Source organism: Poecile atricapillus, assembly GCF_030490865.1.
Source record: "Poecile atricapillus isolate bPoeAtr1 chromosome 30 unlocalized genomic scaffold, bPoeAtr1.hap1 SUPER_30_unloc_2, whole genome shotgun sequence".
Lineage (NCBI taxonomy): Eukaryota > Metazoa > Chordata > Aves > Passeriformes > Paridae > Poecile > Poecile atricapillus.
In genome coordinates, this window is record NW_026708978.1 from 60,118 (window position 1) to 81,087 (window position 20,970).

Here is a 20,970-nt window from a genome sequence, read left to right on the forward strand (position 1 = left end):
GGGATTTTGGGGTTTTGGGGGATTCCAAAGGGGGATTTTGGGATTTTGGGGGGGTTTTGAGTGGGAATTTCGGGATTTTTGGGGGTTCTGAGGGGGGATTTTGGTATTTTTGTCAGGTTTTGAGTGGGAATTTCGGGAATTTCGGGATTTTGGGGGGTTTTGAGTGGGAATTTCGGGTTTTTGGGGGGTTTTGAGTGGGACTTTCGGGATTTTTGGGGTATTTTGAGTGGGAATTTCGGGATTTTGGGGGGTTCTGAGTGGGAATTTCGGGATTTTGGGGGGTTCTGAGTGGAAATTTTGGGATTTTGGGGGATTCTGAGGGAGGATTTGGGGTTTTTTGGGTTGGTTTTGGGATTATTGGGGGTTTTGACTGGAAATTTTGTGGAATTTTGGGATTTTTTGGGGGGTTTTGAGTGGGAATTTTGGGATTTTGGGGGGTTCTGAGGGAGGATTTTGGGGAATTTCGGGATTTTTGGGGGGTTTTGAGTGGGAATTTCGGGATTTTTGGGGGTTTCTGAGAGGGAATTTTAGGATTTTTGGGGGTTTTGAGTGGGAATTTTGGGATTTTTGGGGGGTTCTGAGGGAGGATTTTAGGGAATTTTGGGATTTTTGGGGGGTTTTGAGTGGGAATTTCGGGATTTTGGGGGGTTCTGAGTGGGAATTTCGGGAATTTCGGGATTTTTGGGGTATTTTGAGTGGGGATTTCGGGATTTTTGGGGGTTTTGAGTGGGAATTTTGGGAATTTCAGGATTTTTGGGGGAGTTTTGAGTGGGAATTTCGGGATTTTTGGGGTATTTTGAGTGGGAATTTCGGGATTTTTGGGGTATTTTGAGTGGGAATTTCGGGATTTTTGGGCGTTTTGAGTGGGAATTTCGGGATTTTCGGGTTTTTGGGGTGTCTCTGATTTTTGGGGTCCCCCCGCAGTGCTGAGCGTGGGCAAGGGGGGATTTTGGGTTGGATTTGGGATTTTTGGGGGGTTCTGAGTGGGAATTTTGGGGAATTTCGGGATTTTTGGGGGTTTTGAGTGGGAATTTTGGTATTTTTGGCAGGTTTTGAGTGGGAATTTCGGGAATTTTGGGATTTTGGGGGTTCTGAGTGGGAATTTTGGGATTTTGGGGGGGTTCTGAGTGGGAATTTCGGGATTTTGGGGGGTTCTGAGTGGAAATTTTGGGATTTTGGGGGATTCTGAGGGAGGATTTGGGGGTTTTTGGGTTGGTTTTGGGATTATTGGGGGTTTTGAGTGGGAATTTTGGGGAATTTTGGGATTTTTGGGGGGTTTTGAGTGGGAATTTTGGGATTTTGGGGGGTTCTGAGGGAGGATTTTGGGGAATTTTTGGATTTTTGGGGGGTTTTGAGTGGGAATTTTGGGATTTTGGGGGATTCTGAGGGAGGATTTGGGGGTTTTTGGGTTGGTTTTGGGATTATTGGGGGTTTTGAGTGGGAATTTCGGGATTTTTGGGATTTTGGGGGGGTTCTGAGGGAGGATTTTGGGGAATTTTGGGATTTTGGGGGCTTCTGAGTGGGAATTTTGGGTTGGTTTTGGGATTTTTGGGGGTTCTGAGGGGGAATTTTGGGGTTTTGAGTGGGAATTTCGGGATTTTGGGGGAGTTTTGAGTGGGAATTTTGGGATTTTGGGGGGTTTTGAGTGGGAATTTCGGGATTTTTGAGGGGTTTTGAGTGGAAATTTCGGGATTTTGGGGTATTTTGAGTGGGAATTTCGGGATTTTTGGGGGTTTTGAGTGGGAATTTCGGGATTTTTGGGGGGTTCTGAGTGGGAATTTCGGGATTTTCGGGTTTTTGGGGTGTCTCTGATTTTTGGGGTCCCCCTGCAGTGCTGAGCGTGGGCGAGGGGGGATTTTGGGAGGGCCAGGCCCGAGGCCGGGTCGGGTGGTTCCCGTCCGAGTGCGTGGAGGAGGTTCCGCCCCGGACCCCCGAGGGAAAGACAGGTACCCCAAAAACCCTCCTGTACCCCAAAAATTAACCCTGGAACCCCAAAATCAACCCTGGAACCCCAAAAACCCTCCCTGGAACCCCAAAAATCACCCCTGGAACCCCCAAAAATCACCCCTGGAACCCCAAAATCACCCCTGGAACCCCAAAAATCACCCCTGGAACCCCCAAAATCAGCCCTGGAACCCCCAAAATCCCCCCTGGAACCCCAAAATTACCCCTGGAACCCCCAAAATTACCCCTGGAACCCCAAAAACCCTCCCTGGAACCCCAAAATCAGCCCTGGAACCCCAAAAATCACCCCTGGAACCCCCAAAATCACCCCTGAAACCCCCAAAAATCACCCCTGGAACCCCAAAATCAACCCTGGAACCCCCAAAACCCCTCCTGGAACCCCCAAAATCAACCCTGGAACCCCCAAAAACCCTCCTGTACCCCAAAAATTAACCCTGGAGCCCCAAAATTAACCCTGGAACCCCAAAAATCAACCCTGGAACCCCAAAATTAACCCTGGAACCCCAAAAACCCTCCCTGGAACCCCAAAAACCCTCCGGGATCCCCCAAATCACCCCTGTAACCCCAAAATCACCCCTGGAACCCCAAAATTAACCCTGGAACCCCAAAATCACCCCTGGAACCCCCAAAAATCACCCCTGGAACCCCCAAAATCAACCCTGGAACCCCAAAAACCCTCCCTGGAACCCCAAAATTAACCCTGGAACCCCAAAATTAACCCTGGAACCCCAAAAACCCTCCCTGGAACCCCCAAAACCACCCCTGGAACCCCAAAAACCCTCCTGTACCCCAAAATCACCCCTGGAACCCCCAAAATCACCCCTGGAACCCCAAAAACCCTCCTGGAACCCCAAAAACCCTCCTGGAACCCCAAAAATCAGCCCTGGAACCCCAAAATCACCCCTGGAACCCCAAAAACCCTCCCTGTACTCCAAAAATTAACCCTGGAACCCCAAAATCACCCCTGGAACCCCAAAAACAGCTCTGGAACCCCAAAATCACCCCTGGAACCCCCAAAAACCCTCCCTGGAACCCCAAAATCACCCCTGGAACCCCAAAAACCCTCCCTGGAACCCCAAAATCACCCCTGGAACCCCAAAATCACCCCTGGAACCCCAAAATCACCCCTGGAACCCCCAAAATCACCCCTGGAACCCCCAAAATCAGCCCTGGAACCCCAAAAACCCTCCCTGGAACCCCAAAAATCAGCCCTGGAACCCCCAAATCACTCCTGGAACCCCCAAAATCACCCCTGGAACCCCAAAATTAACCCTGGAACCCCAAAAACCCTCCTGGAACCCCAAAAACCCTCCTGGAACCCCAAAAATCAGCCCTGGAACCCCAAAATCACCCCTGGAACCCCAAAAATTAACCCTGGAACCCCAAAAACCCTCCCTGTACTCCAAAAATTAACCCTGGAACCCCAAAATCACCCCTGGAACCCCAAAAACAGCTCTGGAACCCCAAAATCACCCCTGGAACCCCCAAAAACCCTCCCTGGAACCCCAAAATCACCCCTGGAACCCCAAAAACCCTCCCTGGAACCCCAAAATCACCCCTGGAACCCCAAAATCACCCCTGGAACCCCAAAATCACCCCTGGAACCCCCAAAATCACCCCTGGAACCCCCAAAAATCAACCCTGGAACCCCAAAAACCCTCCCTGGAACCCCAAAATTAACCCTGGAACCCCAAAAACCCTCCTGGAACCCCAAAAATCAGCCCTGGAACCCCAAAATCACCCCTGGAACCCCCAAAATCAGCCCTGGAACCCCCAAAATCAACCCTGGAACCCCAAAATTAACCCTGGAACCCCCAAAATCACCCCTGGAACCGTCAAAATCACCCCTGGAACCCCAAAATCACCCCTGGAACCCCAAAAATCAGCCCTGGAACCCCAAAAACCCTCCCTGAACCCCAAAAATTAACCCTGTACCCCAAAATTAACCCTGGAACCCCAAAAACCCTCCTGGAACCCTAAAATCACCCCTGGAACCCCCAAAATCACCCCTGGAACCCCAAAATTAACCCTGGAACCCCCAAAATTAACCCTGGAACCCCAAAAACCCTCCCTGGAACCCCCAAAATCAGCTTTGGAACCCCAAAATCACCCCTGGAACCCCAAAAATCCTCCCTGTACCCCAAAAATTAACCCTGGAACCCCCAAAATCACCCCTGGAACCCCAAAATCACCCCTGGAACCCCAAAAATCAGCCCTGGAACCCCAAAAACCCTCCCTGGAACCCCAAAATCACCCTGGAACCCCAAAATCACCCCTGGAACCCCAAAAATCCCAAATTTCCCAAATTCCCCTCAACCCCCCCCAATCCCCCGAAAACCTCAGATCCCAAAAACCCCAAAATTCCCCAAATTTCCCCCAAAATCCCCCCCAAAAACCCCAAAAAATCCCCAAAAATCCTCCAAAAATATCCCAAAACCCCCAAAAATCCCCAAAAATCCCCAAAATCCCAAATTCCTCAACCCCTCCTGAACCCCTATGACCCCAAAAATCCCCAAACCCCCAAAATTCCCAAAAATTCCCCCCAAAAATCCCAAAATTCCCCAAAAATCCCCCAAAATCCAAAAAATTATCCAAAAAAATCCCCAAAAACCCAAAAAAACCCCAAAATCCCCTGAAAAATCCCCAAAATCCCAAATCCCTCAACCCCACAAACCCCAAAAATCCCAAAAAACCCCAAAATTCCCCAAATTTCCCCCCAAAATCCCCCCAAAATCCCCCAAAATTACCAAAAAAATACCAAAAATACAAAAAAAAACCCAAAAAACCCAAAAAATCCCAAAATTCCCCCCAAAAACCCCAAAATTCCCAAAATTCCCCCCAAAATTCCCCAAAATTAAAAAAAAAAATCCCCAAAAAATCCAAAAAATCCCCAAAAAAATCCCCCAAAAAACCCCAAAAAATCCCCAAAAATCCTCAAAAAAAATCCCAAAAAACCCCAAAAAATCCCAAAAATCCCCAAAACCCCAAAATTCCCAAAATTCCCCCCAAAATTCCCCCCAAAATCCCCCAAAATTAAAAAAAAAATCCCCAAAAAATCCAAAAAAATCCCCAAAAAATCCCCCAAAAAACCCCAAAAAATCCCCAAAAATCCTCCAAAAAAATCCCAAAAAATCCCAAAAATCCCCTCAAAAAGCCCAAAAATCCCCAAATTCCCCAAATTTCCCCCAAAAATCCCGAATTTCCCCCAAAATCCCCCCAAAATCCCCCAAAAAACCCCAAAATTCCCAAAATTCCCCAAAAAAATCCCCCAAAAATCCCAAAAATCCCAAAATTCCCCCCAAAATCCCCAAAAAACCCCAAAATTCCCAAAACTCCCCCCAAAATTCCCCCCAAAATTAAAAAAAAATCCCCAAAAAATCCAAAAAATCCCCAAAAAAATCCCCAAAAAAATCCCAAAAAACCCCAAAAAATCCCAAAAATCCAAAAAAATCCCCCAAAAAATCCAAAAAATTCCCAAAATTCCCCCCAAAATCCCCCAAAATTAAAAAAAAAATCCCCAAAAAATCCCAAAAAATCCCCAAAAAAATTCCCCAAAAAACCCCAAAAAATCCCCAAAAGTCCTCAAAAAAAAATCCCAAAAAACCCCCAAAAATCCCAAAAATCCCCAAAAAATCCCAAAATTCCCCAAATTTCCCCAAAAAATCCCGAATTTCCCCCAAAATCCCCCCAAAATCGCCCAAAATTAAAAAAAAAATCCCCAAAAAATCCAAAAAAATCCCCAAAAAATCCCCAAAAAATCCCTAAAATCCCCCAAAATCCCCCAAAAACCCCAAAATTCCCAAAATTCCCCCAAAATCCCCCAAAATTAAAAAAATAATCCCCAAAAAATCCCAAAAAACCCCAAAAATCCCCCAACAAACCACAAAAATCCCCAAAAATCCCAAAATTCCCCAAATTTCCCCCAAAATCCCGAATTTCCCCCAAAATTCCCCAAAAATCCCCCCAAAAATCCCAAAATTCCCAAAAAAATCCCCCAAAAAATCCCCCAAAAAAACCCCAAAATCCCAAAAATCCCAAATCCCTCAACCCCTCCCGAACCCCTCAGACCCCAAAAACCCCAAAATTCCCCAAAATTCCCCCAAAATCCCCTCAAAAATCCCAAAAATTCCCCCAAAATCCCCCAAAATTCCCCCCAAAATCCCCCAAAATTCAAAAAAAAATCCCCAAAAAATCCCCCAAAAATCCCAAAAATCCCCAAAAATCCCAAAAAATCCCCAAAAAATCCCAAAAATCCCAAATTTCCCCCCAAAATTCCTCCCAAAATCCCCCAAAATTAAAAAAAAATCCAAAAAAAATCCAAAAAATCCCAAAAAAATCCCCAAAAAATCCCCCAAAAATTCCCCAAAAAACCCCAAAAAATCCCCAAAAAACCCAAAATCCCCCCAAATTCTCCCCAAAAACCCCAAAATTCCCAAAATTCCCCCCAAAATCCCCAAAAAAACCCCAAAATTCCCCCCAAAATTCCCCCCAAAATTAAAAAAAAAATCCCCAAAAAATCCAAAAAAATCCCCAAAAAATCCCCCAAAAAACCCCAAAAAATCCCCCAAAAAATCCCCAAAAATCCCCAAAATCCCAAAATTCCCCCAAAATCCCCTCAAAAACCCCAAAATTCCCAAAATTCCCCCCAAAATCCCCCAAAATTAAAAAATAAATCCCAAAAAAATCCCAAAAAATCCCAAAAAAATCCCAAAAAATCCCCAAAAAATCCCCAAAAAATCCCCAAAAATCCCAAAAAATCCCAAAAAACCCCAAAAAATCCCAAAAACCCCAAAATTCCCCAAATTTCCCCCAAAATTCCCCAAATTTCCCCCAAAATTCCCGAATTTCCCCCCAGAGTCGCGCAGTGACAAAGCCAAGCGCCTGTTCCGTCACTACACCGTGGGATCCTACGACAGCTTCGACGCCCCCAGGTGAGACCCCAAAATTCCCAAAATCTCCCCAAAATATTCCCAAAAATCCCAAAATTCCCAAAAAATTCCAGCCTGAATTTTTCCCAAATTTTCCGTCCCAAAAAATTAAAAAATGTGGCAAAAATTGGAAAAAAAACCCAAATTTGAGCTCTAAAAAATCCCAAAATTCCCCAAATTTCCCCCAAAATTCCCAGAATTCCCAAAAAATTCCAGCCGGAATTTTTCCCAAATTTTCTGTCCCAAAAAAACCCCAAAAAATTAAAAAATGAGGCAAAAATTGGAAAAAAAACCCAAATTTGAGCTCTAAAAAATCCCAAAATTCCCCCCAAAATTCCCAAAATTCCCAAAAAATTCCCTCCTGAATTTTTCCCAAATTTTCCGTCCCAAAAAACCCCCAAAAATTTAAAATAATGTGGAAAAAATTGGAAAAAAACCCCAAATTTGAGCTCTAAAAAATCCCAAAATTCCCCAAATTTCCCCCAAAATTCCCAAAATTCCCAAAAAATTCCAGCCTGAATTTTTCCCAAATTTTCTGTCCCAAAAAACCCCAAAAAAAGTTAAAAATGGGGCAAAAATTGGAAAAAAAACCCAAATTTGAGCTCAAAAAAATCCCAAATTTCCCCAAATTCCCCCCAAAATTCCCAAAATGCCCAAAAAATTCCAGCCTGAATTTTTCCCAAATTTTCTGTCCCAAAAAACCCCAAAAAATTTAAAATAATGTGGAAAAAATTGGAAAAAAAACCCCAAATTTGAGCTCTAAAAATTCCCAAAATTCCCAAAATTCCCAAAAAATTCCCGAGTTTTTCATGGATTTTCCCCAAATTGCTCTAAAATCACCCAAATTTGCCCCAAATTTGCACCAAATCCTCCAAATTTCACCAAAATCCGCCCAAAATCGGCTTCAAGTTCAACTCAGAACCCCCAAAAATCCCCCAAATTCCCCCAAAATTCCAGAAATTCCCCCAAAATTCCCCAAATTCCCCCAAATCTCCCCAAAATTCCCCAAATTCCTCCTGAATTCCCCCCAAATTTCTCAAATTCTCCCCAAAATCACCCAAAATTCTCCCAAATTCCTCAAATTCCCCAAAATTTCCCAAAATCCCCCCCAGATCCCCCCAAAATTCCCCCAAAATTCCCTCAAAATTCCCCCAGAATTCCCCAAATCCCCCAAAATTCCCCAAAATTCTCCAAAATTCCCTCAAAATTCCCAAAATTCCCTCAAAATTCCCCTAAAATTTCAACAATTCCCCCAAAATCCCCCCAAAATTCCCCAAAATCCCCCAAAATTCCCTCAAAATTTCCCAAATTCCCCCAAAATCCCCCCCAAATTCCCCCAAATTCCCCCAAAATCCCCTGATTCCCCCAAATTCCCCCAAAATTCCCAAAATTTCCCAAAATCCCCCCAAAATCCCCCCAGATCCCCCCAAAATTCCCCAATTTCCCCAAATTCCCTCAAAATCCCCCAAAATTTCAACAATTCCCCCAAAATCGCCCCAAATTCCCCAAAATTCCCAAATTATCCCAAAATCCCCCCAAAATCCCCCAAAATCCCCCCCAAATTTCCCAAATCCCCCCCAAATCTTCCCAAAATTCTCCCCAAATCCCCCAAATCCCCCGAAATTCCCCAAAATTTTCCAAAATCCCCTCCAAAATTCCCCAAATTCTCCCAAATCCCCCCAAAATCCCCCAAATGCCCCAAATTCCCCCCAAAATTCCCAAAATTCCCAAAATTCCCAAAATCCCCCCAAAATCTCCCCAAATTCCCACCCCCCCCCCCAAAATCTCCTCTCCCCGCGGGTGGGGGAGGGGCACAGGGTGGGGGGGGTGGGGGAGGGGCGCCCCCCGGGGCCTGGCCCGGTTTGGGATCCCCTCCCCCCTCCCCCCTTCCCCTTCCCCCTCCTTTGGGACCCCCCCTGACCCCTCCCCCCCGCCCCTCCCCCCCTTCAATATCCCCTCCCCCCCGCCCCTCCCCCCTCCTTGGGGACCCCCCGACCCCTCCCCCCCCTCCCCTCCCCCCCCGCCCCTCCCCCCTCCTTTGGGACCCCCCGGCCCCTCCCCCCCGGCCCCTCCCCTCTCCCCCCCCCAATGTCCCCTCCCCCCTCCTTGGGGACCCCCCTGCCCCTCCCCCCCGCCCCTCCCCCCCCTCAATGTCCCCTCCCCCACCCTTGGGACCCCCCCCGACCCCTCCCCCCCGCCCCTCCCCCCCCTCCGGTGACCCCCCCCCCGACCCCTCCCCCCTCCCCCTCAATGGCCCCTCCCCCCCCAATGTCCCCTCCCCCTCCCCCCCCTTGGGGACCCCCCTGACCCCTCCCCCCTCCCCCCAGCCCCTCCCCCCCTCAATGTCCCCTCCCCCCCAATGTCCCCTCCCCCTCCCCCCCGGGGACCCCCCTGACCCCTCCCCCCTCCCCCCCCGCCCCTCCCCCCCCCGGGGACCCCCCCCGGCCCCTCCCCCCCCGCCCCTCCCCCCCCGCTCTGTTCCGGGGCCGCAGGAGCTCGGGGGGGGCTCGGATGGGGCCGCAGGAGCCGGGGTGAGTGGGGGAGGGGAGAGGGGGGATTTGGGGGGAATTCCGGGGATTTTGGGGAAATTTGGGGGATTTTGGGGTGAATTTGGGGGATTTTGGGGAAATTTGGGGGCAGATTTGGGGGGATTTGGGTTAAATTTGGGGGAGATTTGGGGGGGCTTTGGGGAATTTGAGGTGAATTTGGGGGGATTTGGGGTAAATTTGGGGCAGATTTGGGGGGATCTCGGGTGAATTTGGGGGATTTTGGGGAAATTTGGGGGGATTTGGGGCAGTTTTGGGGGGATTTGGGGGAGATTTGGGGGAGATTTGGGGGTGAATTTGGGTGAATTTGGGGGGGATTTGGAATTTTGGGGGGGATTTGGGGTAAATTTGGGGGATTTGGAACAAATTTGGGGCAATTTTGGGGCAGTTTTGGGAGATTTGGGGCAGATTTGGGGGGATTTGGGGCAATTTTGGGGCAGATTTGGGGCAGATTTGGGGGAATTTGGGGTAAATTTGGGGGAGATTTGGGGGGAATTGGAATAAATTTGGGGGGATTTGGGTAAATTTGGGGGAGATTTGGGGGGACTTTGGGGGATTTGGGGGGAATTCTGGGGATTTTGGGGAAATCTGGGGGGATTTGGGGCAGATTTAGAGGGGTTTTGGGGGGATTTGGGGTAAATTTGGGGGGATTTGGGGCAGATTTTGGGGGCATTTTGGGCAATTTTGGGTAAATTTGGTGGGATTTGGGGCAGATTTAGGGGAGATTTGGGGGGATTTGGGGTAAATTTGGGGTGAATTTGGGGGATTTTGGGGCAGATTTGGGGGGATTTGGGGGGTGAATTTGGGGGACTTTGGGGCAGTTTTGGGATTTTGGGGGGGATTTGGGGGATTTTGGGGGACATTTGGGGAGGATTTGGGGCAGTTTTGGAATTTTGGGGTGAATTTGGGGCAGTTTTGGGGCAGTTTTGGGGCAGATTTGGGGCAGATTTAGGGGGGTTTGGGGGGGATTTGGGGAAATTTGGGGGGATTTGGGGCAGTTTTGGGGAAATTTGAGGGGATTTTGTGTAAATTTGGGGAGATTTGGGGCAATTTCGGAATTTTGCGGGAGATCTGGGGGGATTTTGGGGGGATTTGGGGTAAATTTGGGGGGATTTGGGGCAGTCTGGGGAGAGATTTGGGGGGATTTAGGGCAAATTTGGGGAAATTTGGGGCAGTTTTGGAATTTTGGGAGAGATTTGGGGGGATTTGGGGCAAATTTGGGGAAATTTGGGGCAGTTTTGGAATTTTGGGGGGAATTTGGGGCCAATCTGAGAAGATTTGGTGCAGATTTGGGGGAAAATTTGAGGCTGATTTGGAATTTTGGAGGAAATTTGGGGAAATTTGGGGCAGTTTTGGGGAGATTTGGAATTTTGGGGGAGATTTGGGGCAAATTTGGAATTTTGGGGCAGTTTTGGGGCCAATCTGAGAAGATTTGGTGCAGATTTGGGGCAGATTTATGGAAATTTGGGGCTGATTTGGGGGAATTTGGGGAGATTTGGGGCTGATTTGGAATTTTGGAGCAGTTTTGGGAAGATTTGGGGCAGTTTTGGGGCTGATTTGGGACCAATTTGGAGCCGATTTGGGGCAATTTTGGAATTTTGGGGAAATTTTGGGGCAGTTTCAGAATTTTGGGGTCGATTTGCGGCAGTTTTAGATTTTTTGGGGGCAATTTTGGAATTTTGGGGCATTTTTGGGGCTGATTTGGAGCCGATTTGGGGCAGATTTGGAATTTTGGGGCATTTTTGGAGCTGATTTGGGACCAATTCGGGGCAATTTTGGGGCACTTTTGACACAATTTTAGAATTTTGGAGCCGATTTTGGGCAATTTTGGAATTTTGGAGCCGATTTGGGGCAGATTTGGAATTTTGGAGCAGTTTTGGGTCATTTTTGTAATTTTGGGACAGTTTGGAGCCGACTTGGGACCAATTCGGGGCAGTTTTGGGGCAGATTTGGGGGAATTTGTTGCAGTTTTGGGGCAGTTTTGGAATTTTGAGGCATTTTTGGAGTGGATTTGGGGCAGATTTTGAATTTTGGAGCCGATTTGGGGCAGTTTTGGGGTGGATTAGGGGCAGATTTTGAATTTTGGGGCCGTTTTGGGGGAGTTTTTGAATTTTGGGGAAGTTTTGGAGCCAATTTGGGGCAGATTTGGGAATTTTGGGGAAGATTTGGGGCAGAATTTTGGAGTTTTGGAGCCAATTTGGGGCAGATTTTGAATTTTGGGGCAGATTTGGAATTTTGGGTCAGTTTTGGAATTTTGGGGCAGTTTTGGAGCTGATTTGGGGCAGATTTGGGAATTTTGGAGCAAATTTGGGGCAGATTTGGGAATTTTGGGGCATTTTTGGGGCAGATTTGGGGCAGATTTGGGGCAGATTTGGGAATTTTGGAGCCGATTTGGGGCAGATTTGGGGGAATTTGTTGCAGTTTTGGGGCAGATTTGGAATTTTTGGGGCAGATTTGGAATTTTGGGGTCGATTTGGGGGCAGATTTGCAGCAGTTTCAGATTTTTTGGGCAGTTTTGGGGCAGTTTTGGAATTTTGGGGCATTTTTGGAGTGGATTTGGGGCAGATTTGGAATTTTGGGGCAGTTTTGGAGCCAATTTGGGGCAGTTTTGGGAATTTTGGGGCAGATTTGGGAATTTTGGAGCATTTTTGGTGCTGATTTGGGACCAATTTGGAGCAGTTTTGGGGGAGTTTTTGAATTTTGGGGCAGTTTTGGAGCCAATTTGGGGCAGATTTGGGAATTTTGGGGCAGATTTGGGAATTTTGGAGCAAATTTGAGGCAGATTTTGAATTTTGGGTCAGTTTTGGGGCAGTTTTGGAATTTTGGGGCCAATTTGAGGCAGTTTTGGGGTGGATTTGGGGCTGGTTTTGAATTTTGAGGCAGTTTTGGGGGAGTTTTGGAATTCTGGGGCAGTTTTGGAGCCAATTTGGGGCAGATTTGGGAATTTTGGTGAAGATTTGGGGCAGAATTTTGGAGTTTTGGAGCCAATTTGGGGCAGATTTTGAATTTTGGGTCAGTTTTGGAATTTTGGGGCAGTTTTGGGTCAGTTTTGGAATTTTGGGGCAGTTTTGGAGCTGATTTGGGGCAGATTTGGGAATTTTGGAGCAAATTTGGGGCAGATTTGGAGTTTTGGAGCCAATTTGGGGCAGTTTTTGGGTGGATTTGGGGCAGATTTTGAATTTTGGGGCAGTTTTGGGTCAGTTTTGGAATTTTGGAGCAGTTTTGGAGCCAATTTGGGGCAGTTTTTGGGTGGATTTGGGGCAGATTTTGAATTTTGGGGCATTTTTGGGGCAGTTTTGGAGCAGTTTTGGAATTTTGGGGCATTTTTGGAGCTGATTTGGGGCAGATTTGGGAATTTTGGAGCTGATTTGGGGCAGATTTGGAATTTTGGGGCATTTTTGGGGCAGTTTTGGGGTGGATTAGGGGCAGATTTGGAATTTTGGGGCATTTTTGGGGCAGTTTTGGAGCAGTTTTGGAATTTTGGGGCATTTTTGGAGCTGATTTGGGGCAGATTTGGGAATTTTGGAGCAAATTTGAGGCAGATTTTGAATTTTGGGGCAGTTTTGGGGCAGTTTTGGAATTTTGGGGCATTTTTGGGGCGGATTTGGGGCAGATTTGGGAATTTTGGAGCTGATTTGGGGCAGATTTGGGAATTTTGGGGAAGATTTGGGGCAGAATTTTGGAGTTTTGGAGCCAATTTGGGGCAGATTTGGGAATTTTGGAGCTGATTTGGGGCAGATTTTGAATTTTGGGGCATTTTTGGGGCAGATTTGGAGCAGTTTTGAATTTTGGGGCAGTTTTGGAGCCAATTTGGGGCAGATTTGGGAATTTTGGGGCATTTTTGGAGCTGATTTGGGGCAGATTTGGGAATTTTGGGGCATTTTGGGGGGGATTTGGGGCAGTTTTGGGGCTGGGGGTGCTGGACTGGGATGAACTGGGATAAACTGGGAGGGACTGGGATGGACTGGGATTGAACTGGGATTGAACTGGGAGGGACTGGGATGGACTGGGAGGGACTGGGAGGGACTGGGATTGAACTGGGATTGAACTGGGATGGACTGGGATGAACTGGGAGGGGACTGGATCACACTGGGAGCTGTACTGGTGTGTACTGGTGCTGTACTGGGAGCGGGAACTGCCCTTGGTCCTTGTGCTCCTCCCGTCCCAGTTCATCCCAGTTCCATCCCAGTTCATCCCAGTATAACCCCAGTCCCTCCCAGTTCATCCCAGTCCCTCCCAGTTCATCCCAGTTCATCCCAGTTCATCCCAGTCCATCCCAGTTCATCCCAGTCCATTCCAGTCCCTCCCAGTTCATCCCAGTCCCTCCCAGTTCATCCCAGTTCATCCCAGTTCAACCCCAGTTCAATCCCAGTTCAATCCCAGTTCATCCCAGTTCATCCCAGTTCAATCCCAGCTCAATCCCAGTTCATCCCAGTTCAACCCCAGTCCATCCCAGTTCATCCCAGTCCATCCCAGTCCCTCCCAATTCCATCCCAGTTCAATCCCAGTTCATCCCAGTTCAATCCCAGTTCAATCCCAGTTCATCCCAGTCCATCCCAGTTCATCCCAGTCCCTCCCAGTTCATCCCAGTTCATCCCAGTTCATCCCAGTTCAATCCCAGTTCAATCCCAGTTCATCCCAGTTCAATCCCAGTTCAGCCCAGTTCAATCCCAGTTCAATCCCAGTTCATCCCAGTTCATCCCCAGTTCAATCCCAGTTCAATCCCAGTTCATCCCAGTTCATCCCCAGTTCAATCCCAGTTCATCCCAGTTCATCCCAGTTCAATCCCAGTTCCCCCCCAATCCCATCCCAGTCTCTCCCAGTTCAATCCCAGTCTCTCCCAGTCCCGTACTGGTCCCGCTCCAGTTCTCGCTCCGCGGCCCCTCCCCCCTCCCCAAATCCTCCCAGTATCCCCAGTATCCCCCCCCAAATCCTCCCAGTATCCCCAGTATCCCCCTCCCCAAATCCTCCCAGTATCCCCAGTATTCCCAGTATCCCCAAATCCTCCCAGTATCCCCAGTATCCCCAGATCCTCCCAGTATCCCCAGTATCCCCTCCCCAAATCCTCCCAGTATCCCCAGTATCCCCCTCCCCAAATTCCCCCAGTATTCCCAGTATCCCCCTCCCCAAATCCTCCCAGTATCCCCCCCAAATCCTCCCAGTATCCCCAGTATCCCCTCCCCAAATTCCCCCAGTATCCCCAGTATCCCCAAATCCTCCCAGTATCCCCAGTATCCCTCCCCAAATCCTCCCAGTATCCCCAGTATCCCCAGTATCCCCAGTATCCCCAGTATCCCCAGTATCCCCCCAAATCCTCCCAGTATCCCCAGTATCCCCCTCCCCAAATCCTCCCAGTATCCCCAGTATCCCCCTCCCCAATTCCTGCGCCCCCTCCCCAATTCCGGGCCCCTCTCTGTAATCCCGAGCCCCCTCCCCAAATCCTCCCAGTATCCCCAGTATCCCCAAATCCTCCCAGTATCCCCAGTATCCCCCTCCCAAAATTCCCCCAGTATCCCCAGTATCCCCCTCCCCAAATTCTCCCAGTATCCCCAGTATCCCCCTCCCCAAATCCTCCCAGTATCCCCAGTATCCCCTCCCCAAATCCTCCCAGTATCCCCAGTATCCCCCCCAAATCCCCCTCTCCAATCCCTGCGCCCCCTCCCCAATTCCGGGCCCCCTCCCCAATTCCGGCCCCCTCCCCAAATCCTCCCAGTATTCCCAGTATCCCCCCCAAATCCTCCCAGTATCCCCAGTATTCCCAGCATCCCCCTCCCCAATTCCGGCCCCCTCCTCAAATCCAATCTCCCCTCCCCAATTCCGGCCCCCTCCCCAGTTCAGTGCCCCCCTCCCCAATTCCTGCACCCCCCTCCCCAAATCCTCCCAGTATCCCCAGTATTCCCAGCATCCCCCTCCCCAATTCCGAGCCCCCTCCCCAGTTCAGTGCCCCCCTCTCCAATTCCTGCGCCCCCTCCCCAATTCCGGCCCCCTCTCCAACTCAGTGCCCCCCTCCCCAATTCCTGCGCCCCCTCCCCAATTCCTGCTCCCCCCTCCTCAATTCCTGCGCCCCCTCCCCAATTCCTGCTCCCCCCTCCTCAATTCCTGCGCCCCCTCCCCAATTCCTGCGCCCCCTCCCCAATTCCGAGCCCCCTCCCCAATTCCGGCCCCCTCCCCAATTCCGGCCCCCTCTCCAACTCAGTGCCCCCCTCCCCAATTCCGAGCCCCCTCCCCAAATCCTCCCAGTATCCCCAGTATTCCCAGTATCCCCCTCCCCAATTCCTGCGCCCCCTCCCCAATTCCGGGCCCCTCTCCGCTCTGTCCCTGCCCGGCCGCCGTCGCGGCCGCTCCCAGAACCAGAACCGGGTCCTAGAGCCGGAACCGGAGCCGGAGCCTTTTCCCTCCCTCCCGGCCCGGCCGCGGCGCCCCCCGGGCCCGACCCCCTCCCCAAATTCCCGGGGGGGCTGCGGCGATGCGGCCGCGCCCCCCTCCCCTCCCCCACCATGTCCCGCCGCCGCGCCCCCTCCCCCCGCGCCGCCGCCCCCTCCCCCGCGCCCCCGCTCTCGTCCAGCTGGCCCCTGCTGGGACCCCCCCGCCGCAGCGTCTGGTACATCTACAGGTACGGGGAGACCCCCCCCCGGGACCGGGACCCCCCCCCGGTACCGGGACCCCCCACCCGGGACCGCCCCCCGCCCATCCCCCACCGCCCGCTGGCACCGGGATTAACGGCGGCGGGATTGTGGGGAGGGGTCGTGGGGGGAGAGACCCCCCCCCCGCGGTGTCACCCTCGGACCCCCCCCCGGTGTGACCGGGACCCCCCGGAACCCCCCGGTACCGGGACCACCCCCCCCGGGACCCCCCGGGACCACCCCCCGTCCATCCCTGTCCCATGCGGGGAGAGACCCCCCCCCCCCCCACCGTGTCACTCTCGGGACCCCCCCCCCCGGTGTTACCGAGACCCCCCCGGTACCGGGACCACCCCCCAGGACCCCCCAAATGTCACCGAGACCCCCCCGGTACCGGGACCACCCCCCCGGGACCCCCCGGGACCACTCCCCATCCATCCCCATCCCTGTGCGGGGAGGGGTCGTGGGGGGAGAGACCCCCCCGCGGTGTCACCCTCGGGACCCCCCCCCGGTGTTACCGGGACCCCCCGGAACCCCCCCGGTATCGGGACCACCCCTCCGGGACCCCCCGGGACCACCCCCCGTCCATCCCCGTCCCTGTGCGGGGAGGGGTCGTGGGGGGAGAGACCCCCCCCCGCGGTGTCACCCTCGGGACCCCCTCGGTGTTACCGGGACCCCCCCCGGTACCGGGACCACCCCCCATCCATCGGGAGGGGTCGTGGGGGGAGAGACCCCCCCTCACTGTGTCACCCTCGGGACCCCCCCAATGTCACCGGGACCCCCCCCGGTACCGGGACCACCCCCCCGGGACCCTCCGGGACCACCCCCCATCCATCCCTGTCCCATGCGGGGAGAGACCCCCCCCCCCCAAACCGTGTCACCCTCGGGACCCCCCCAGTGTCACCGGGAACCCCCGGGACCCCCCCAGTGTCACCGGGACCCCCCCATTGTCACCGGGACCCCCCCGGGACCCCCCAAATGTCACCAGGACCACCCCCAGTACCGGGACAACCCCCCCGGGACCTTCCGGGACCCTCCGGGACCACCCCCCATCCATCCCTGTCCCATGTGGGGAGGGGTCGTGGGGGGAGAGACCCCCCCGCGGTGTCACCCTCGGGACCCCCGAAATGTCACCGGGACCCCTCAGAACCCCCCGGTACCGGGACCACCCCTCCGGGACCCCCCGGGACCACCCCCCATCCACCCCTGTCCCTGTGTGGGGAGGGGTCGTGGGAGGAGAGACCCCCCCACTGTGTCACCCTCGGGACCCCCCCGGGACCCCCTCGGTGTTACCGGGACCCCCCCCCCGGTATCGGGACAAACCCCCCGGGACCCCCCCCGGTACCGGGACCACCCCCCATCCATCCCTGTCCCTATGAGGGGAGGGGTCTTGGAGAGAGACCCCCCCCCGCTGTGTCACCCTCGGGACCCCCCCAATGTCACCGGGACCACCCCCCCCGGGACCCCCCCGGTACCGGGACCCCCCCCTCCCCCCGTCCCTGTCCCCAGCAGGGTCCCGGTGTCACCCTCGGGACCCCCCGGGACCCCCCCCCGGTGTCACCGAGACCCTCCGGGACCCCCCCCGGTGTTACCGGGACCCCCCCCCGGGACCCCCCCCGGTACCGGGACCCCCCCCTGGTGTCACCGAGACCCTCCGGGACCCCCCCCGGTGTTACCGGGACCACCCCCCGGGACCCCCCCCGGTACCGGGACCCCCCCCTGGTGTCACCGAGACCCTCCGGGACCCCCCCCGGTGTTACCGGGACCCCCCCCCCGGGACCCCCCCGGTACCGGGACCCCCCCCCCAGCCCATCCCCCCTGTCCCCAGCAGGGTCCCCAAATGTCCCCGGGACCCCTCCCCATTGTCCCCCCCTTCCCCAGGACCCCCAAATGTCCCCAAATGTCACCCCCAGACCCCCCAATGTCCCCAAATGTCCCCCCAAGGACCCCAAATGTCACCCCCAGACCCCCCAGTGTCCCCAAATGTCCCCAAATGTCACCCCCAGACCCCCCAATGTCCCCAAATGTCACCCCCAGACCCCCAAATGTCCCCAAATGTCCCCCCAGACCCCCCAATGTCCCCAAATGTCACCCCCAGACCCCCCAATGTCCCCAAATGTCACCCCCAGACCCCCCAATGTCCCCAAATGTCCCCTCCAGGACCCCAAATGTCCCCAAATGTCACCCCCAGACCCCCCAATGTCCCCAAATGTCCCCCCCAGGACCCCCAAATGTCACCCCCAGACCCCCCAGTGTCCCCAAATGTCACCCCCAGGCTCCCCAATGTCCCCAAATGTCACCCCCAGACCCCCCAATGTCCCCAAATGTCCCCCCCAGGACCCCAAATGTCACCCCCAGACCCCCAAATGTCCCCAAATGTCCCCCCAGACCCCCCAGTGTCCCCAAATGTCACCCCCAGACCCCCAAATGTCCCCAAATGTCACCCCCAGGACCCCAAATGTCCCCAAATGTCCCCCCAAGGACCCCAAATCTGCCCCAAATCTGCCCCAAATGTCCCCAAATGTCCCCAAATCTTCTTCAATGTCCCCAAATGTCCCCAAATGTCCCCAAATCTGCCCCAAATCCACCCCAATGTCCCCAGATGTCCCCAAATCCTCCTCAATGTCCCCAAATCTGCCACGTCCCCCAATGTCCCCTCAATGTCCCCAATGTCCCCAAATGTCCCCCTGTCCTGCCACATCCCCCAATGTCCCCAATCGCCTCAATGTCCCCAATGTCCCCACTGTCCTTGATGTCCCCAATGTCCCCCCAATGTCCCTGATGTCCCCCCATTGTCCCCATTGCCCCCCAATGTCCCCCCGGTGTCCTTGATGTCCCCAATGTCCCCCCACTGTCCTTGATGTCCCCAATGTCCCCTCTGATGTCCCCAATGTCTCCCCACTGTCCCCGATGTCCCCAATGTCCCCCTGTCCTGCCACATCCCCCAATGTCCTCGCTGTCCCCTCAATGTCCCCAATGTCCTCGATGTCCCCGATGTCCCCACTGTCCTTGATGTCCCCACTGTCCCCCCATTGTCCCCAATGTCCCCCCATTGTCCCCACTGTCCCCAATGTCCCCCCAATGTCCCCAAATGTCCCCCTGTCCTGCCACATCCCCCAATGTCCCCAATCGCCTCAATGTCCCCAATGTCCCCACTGTCCTTGATGTCCCCAATGTCCCCTCTGATGTCCCCAATGTCCCCCCACTGTCCTTGATGTCCCCAATGTCCCCCTGTCCTGCCACATCCCCCAATGTCCTCGCTGTCCCCTCAATGTCCCAATCTCCTCGCTGTCCCCAATGTCCCTACTGTCCTTGATGTCCCCAATGTCCCCACTGTCCCCCAATGTCCCCCCAATGTCCCCCCAATGTCCCCCCAATGTCTTCGCTGTCCCTGATGTCCTCAATGTCCCCCCAATGTCCCCAATGTCCCCCTGTCCTGCCACATCCCCCAATGTCCTCGCTGTCCCCTCAATGTCCCAATGTCCCCCCAATGTCCCCAATGTCCCCCCAATGTCCTTGATGTCCCCAATGTCCCCCCGATGTCCCCACTGTCCTCATGTCCCCCAATGTCCCCCCAATGTCCCCCCAATGTCCCCCCAATGTCCCCAATGTCCCCCCACTGTCCTTGATGTCCCCAATGTCTCCCCATTGTCCCCACTGTCCCCATGTCCCCCAATGTCCCCAATGTCCTTGATGTCCCCAATGTCCCCAATGTCCTTGATGTCCCCCAATGTCCCCAATGTCCCCGCTGTCCCCCCGATGTCCCCGCTGTCCCCTGGATGTCCCCAATGCTGTCCCCAGTGATTACATCATCAAGGAGAAGACGGTGCTGCTGCAGAAGAAGGACAGCGAGGGCTTCGGCTTCGTCCTGCGGGGGGCCAAGGGTGAGGGGACACTTGGGGACATTGGGGACACTTGGGGACACTGGGGACATTGGGGACATTGGGGGGTGATCGGGGGATTGGGGTCATTGGGGACATTGGGGACATCGGGGACACTTGGGGACATCAGGGGGGATTGGGGACATCGGGGACATTGGGGACATCGGGGACATCTGGGGGATTGGGACATTGGGGACACTTGGGGACACTGGGGACATTGGGGACACTGGGACACTGGGGACATCAGGGGGGATTGGGGACATTGGGACATCGGGGACATCGGGGACATTGGGGACAGCGAGGGCTTCGGCTTCGTGCTGCGGGGGGCCAAGGGTGAGGGGACATCGAGGGGACATTGGGGACATCAGGGGACATCGGGGGTGATTGGGGGATCAGGGACGTTGGGGACATTGGGGACACTGGGGACATTGGGGACACTGGGACATTGAGGGGGATTGGGGACATTGAGAGGACATTGAAGGGACATTGGGGACAATGTGGGTGATTTGGGACGTTGGGGACATTTAGGACATTGGGGACATTGGGGACATTGAGGGGGATTGGGGACATTGGGGGAACATTGAGGGGACATTGGGGAGACTTTGGGGACACTTGAGAACCTTCCCTGGGGACATTTGGGGACCTTCCCCAGGACACTTGGGACACTTGGGGGACATTGGGGACCTTCCCTGGGGACACTTGGGGACATTTGGGACACTTGGGGACACTTGAGGACATTTGGGACCTTCTCTGGGGACACTTGGGGACATTGGGGACATTGGGGACCTTCCCCAGGGACACTTGGGGACACTTGGGGGGACTTTGGGACACTTGGGGACATTTGGGACCTTCCCGGGACATCTGGGGACACCTGGGGACATTTGGGGACACTTGGGGGGACTTTGGGGACACTTGAGGACGTTGGGACCTTCCCTGGGGACATTTGGGGACACTTGGGGACACCTGGGGACACTTGGGGACACTTGGGGGGTGCTGGAGGGTCCCTGGGTGGCCCCAGAGGTTCCTTGGA

General features: G+C 53.5%; 1 protein-coding gene across 1 annotated transcript in view; it reads left to right on the forward strand.

Annotated features, from left to right (window-relative positions):
* The window catches only part of LOC131573971 (SH3 and multiple ankyrin repeat domains protein 1-like), a gene marked incomplete at its 3' end in the record, with an annotated part of 58,200 nt that extends 38,257 nt beyond the window's left edge, over positions 1-19,943 (forward strand). Inside the window, exons 12-14 of the mRNA XM_058828323.1 lie at positions 1,833-1,946; positions 6,821-6,896; positions 19,861-19,943. Of these exons, the coding sequence (XP_058684306.1) occupies positions 1,833-1,946; positions 6,821-6,896; positions 19,861-19,943 (273 nt within the window). The remainder of the gene's footprint in view (positions 1-1,832; positions 1,947-6,820; positions 6,897-19,860) is intronic.
* Positions 19,944-20,970: the final 1,027 nt, after the last annotated feature.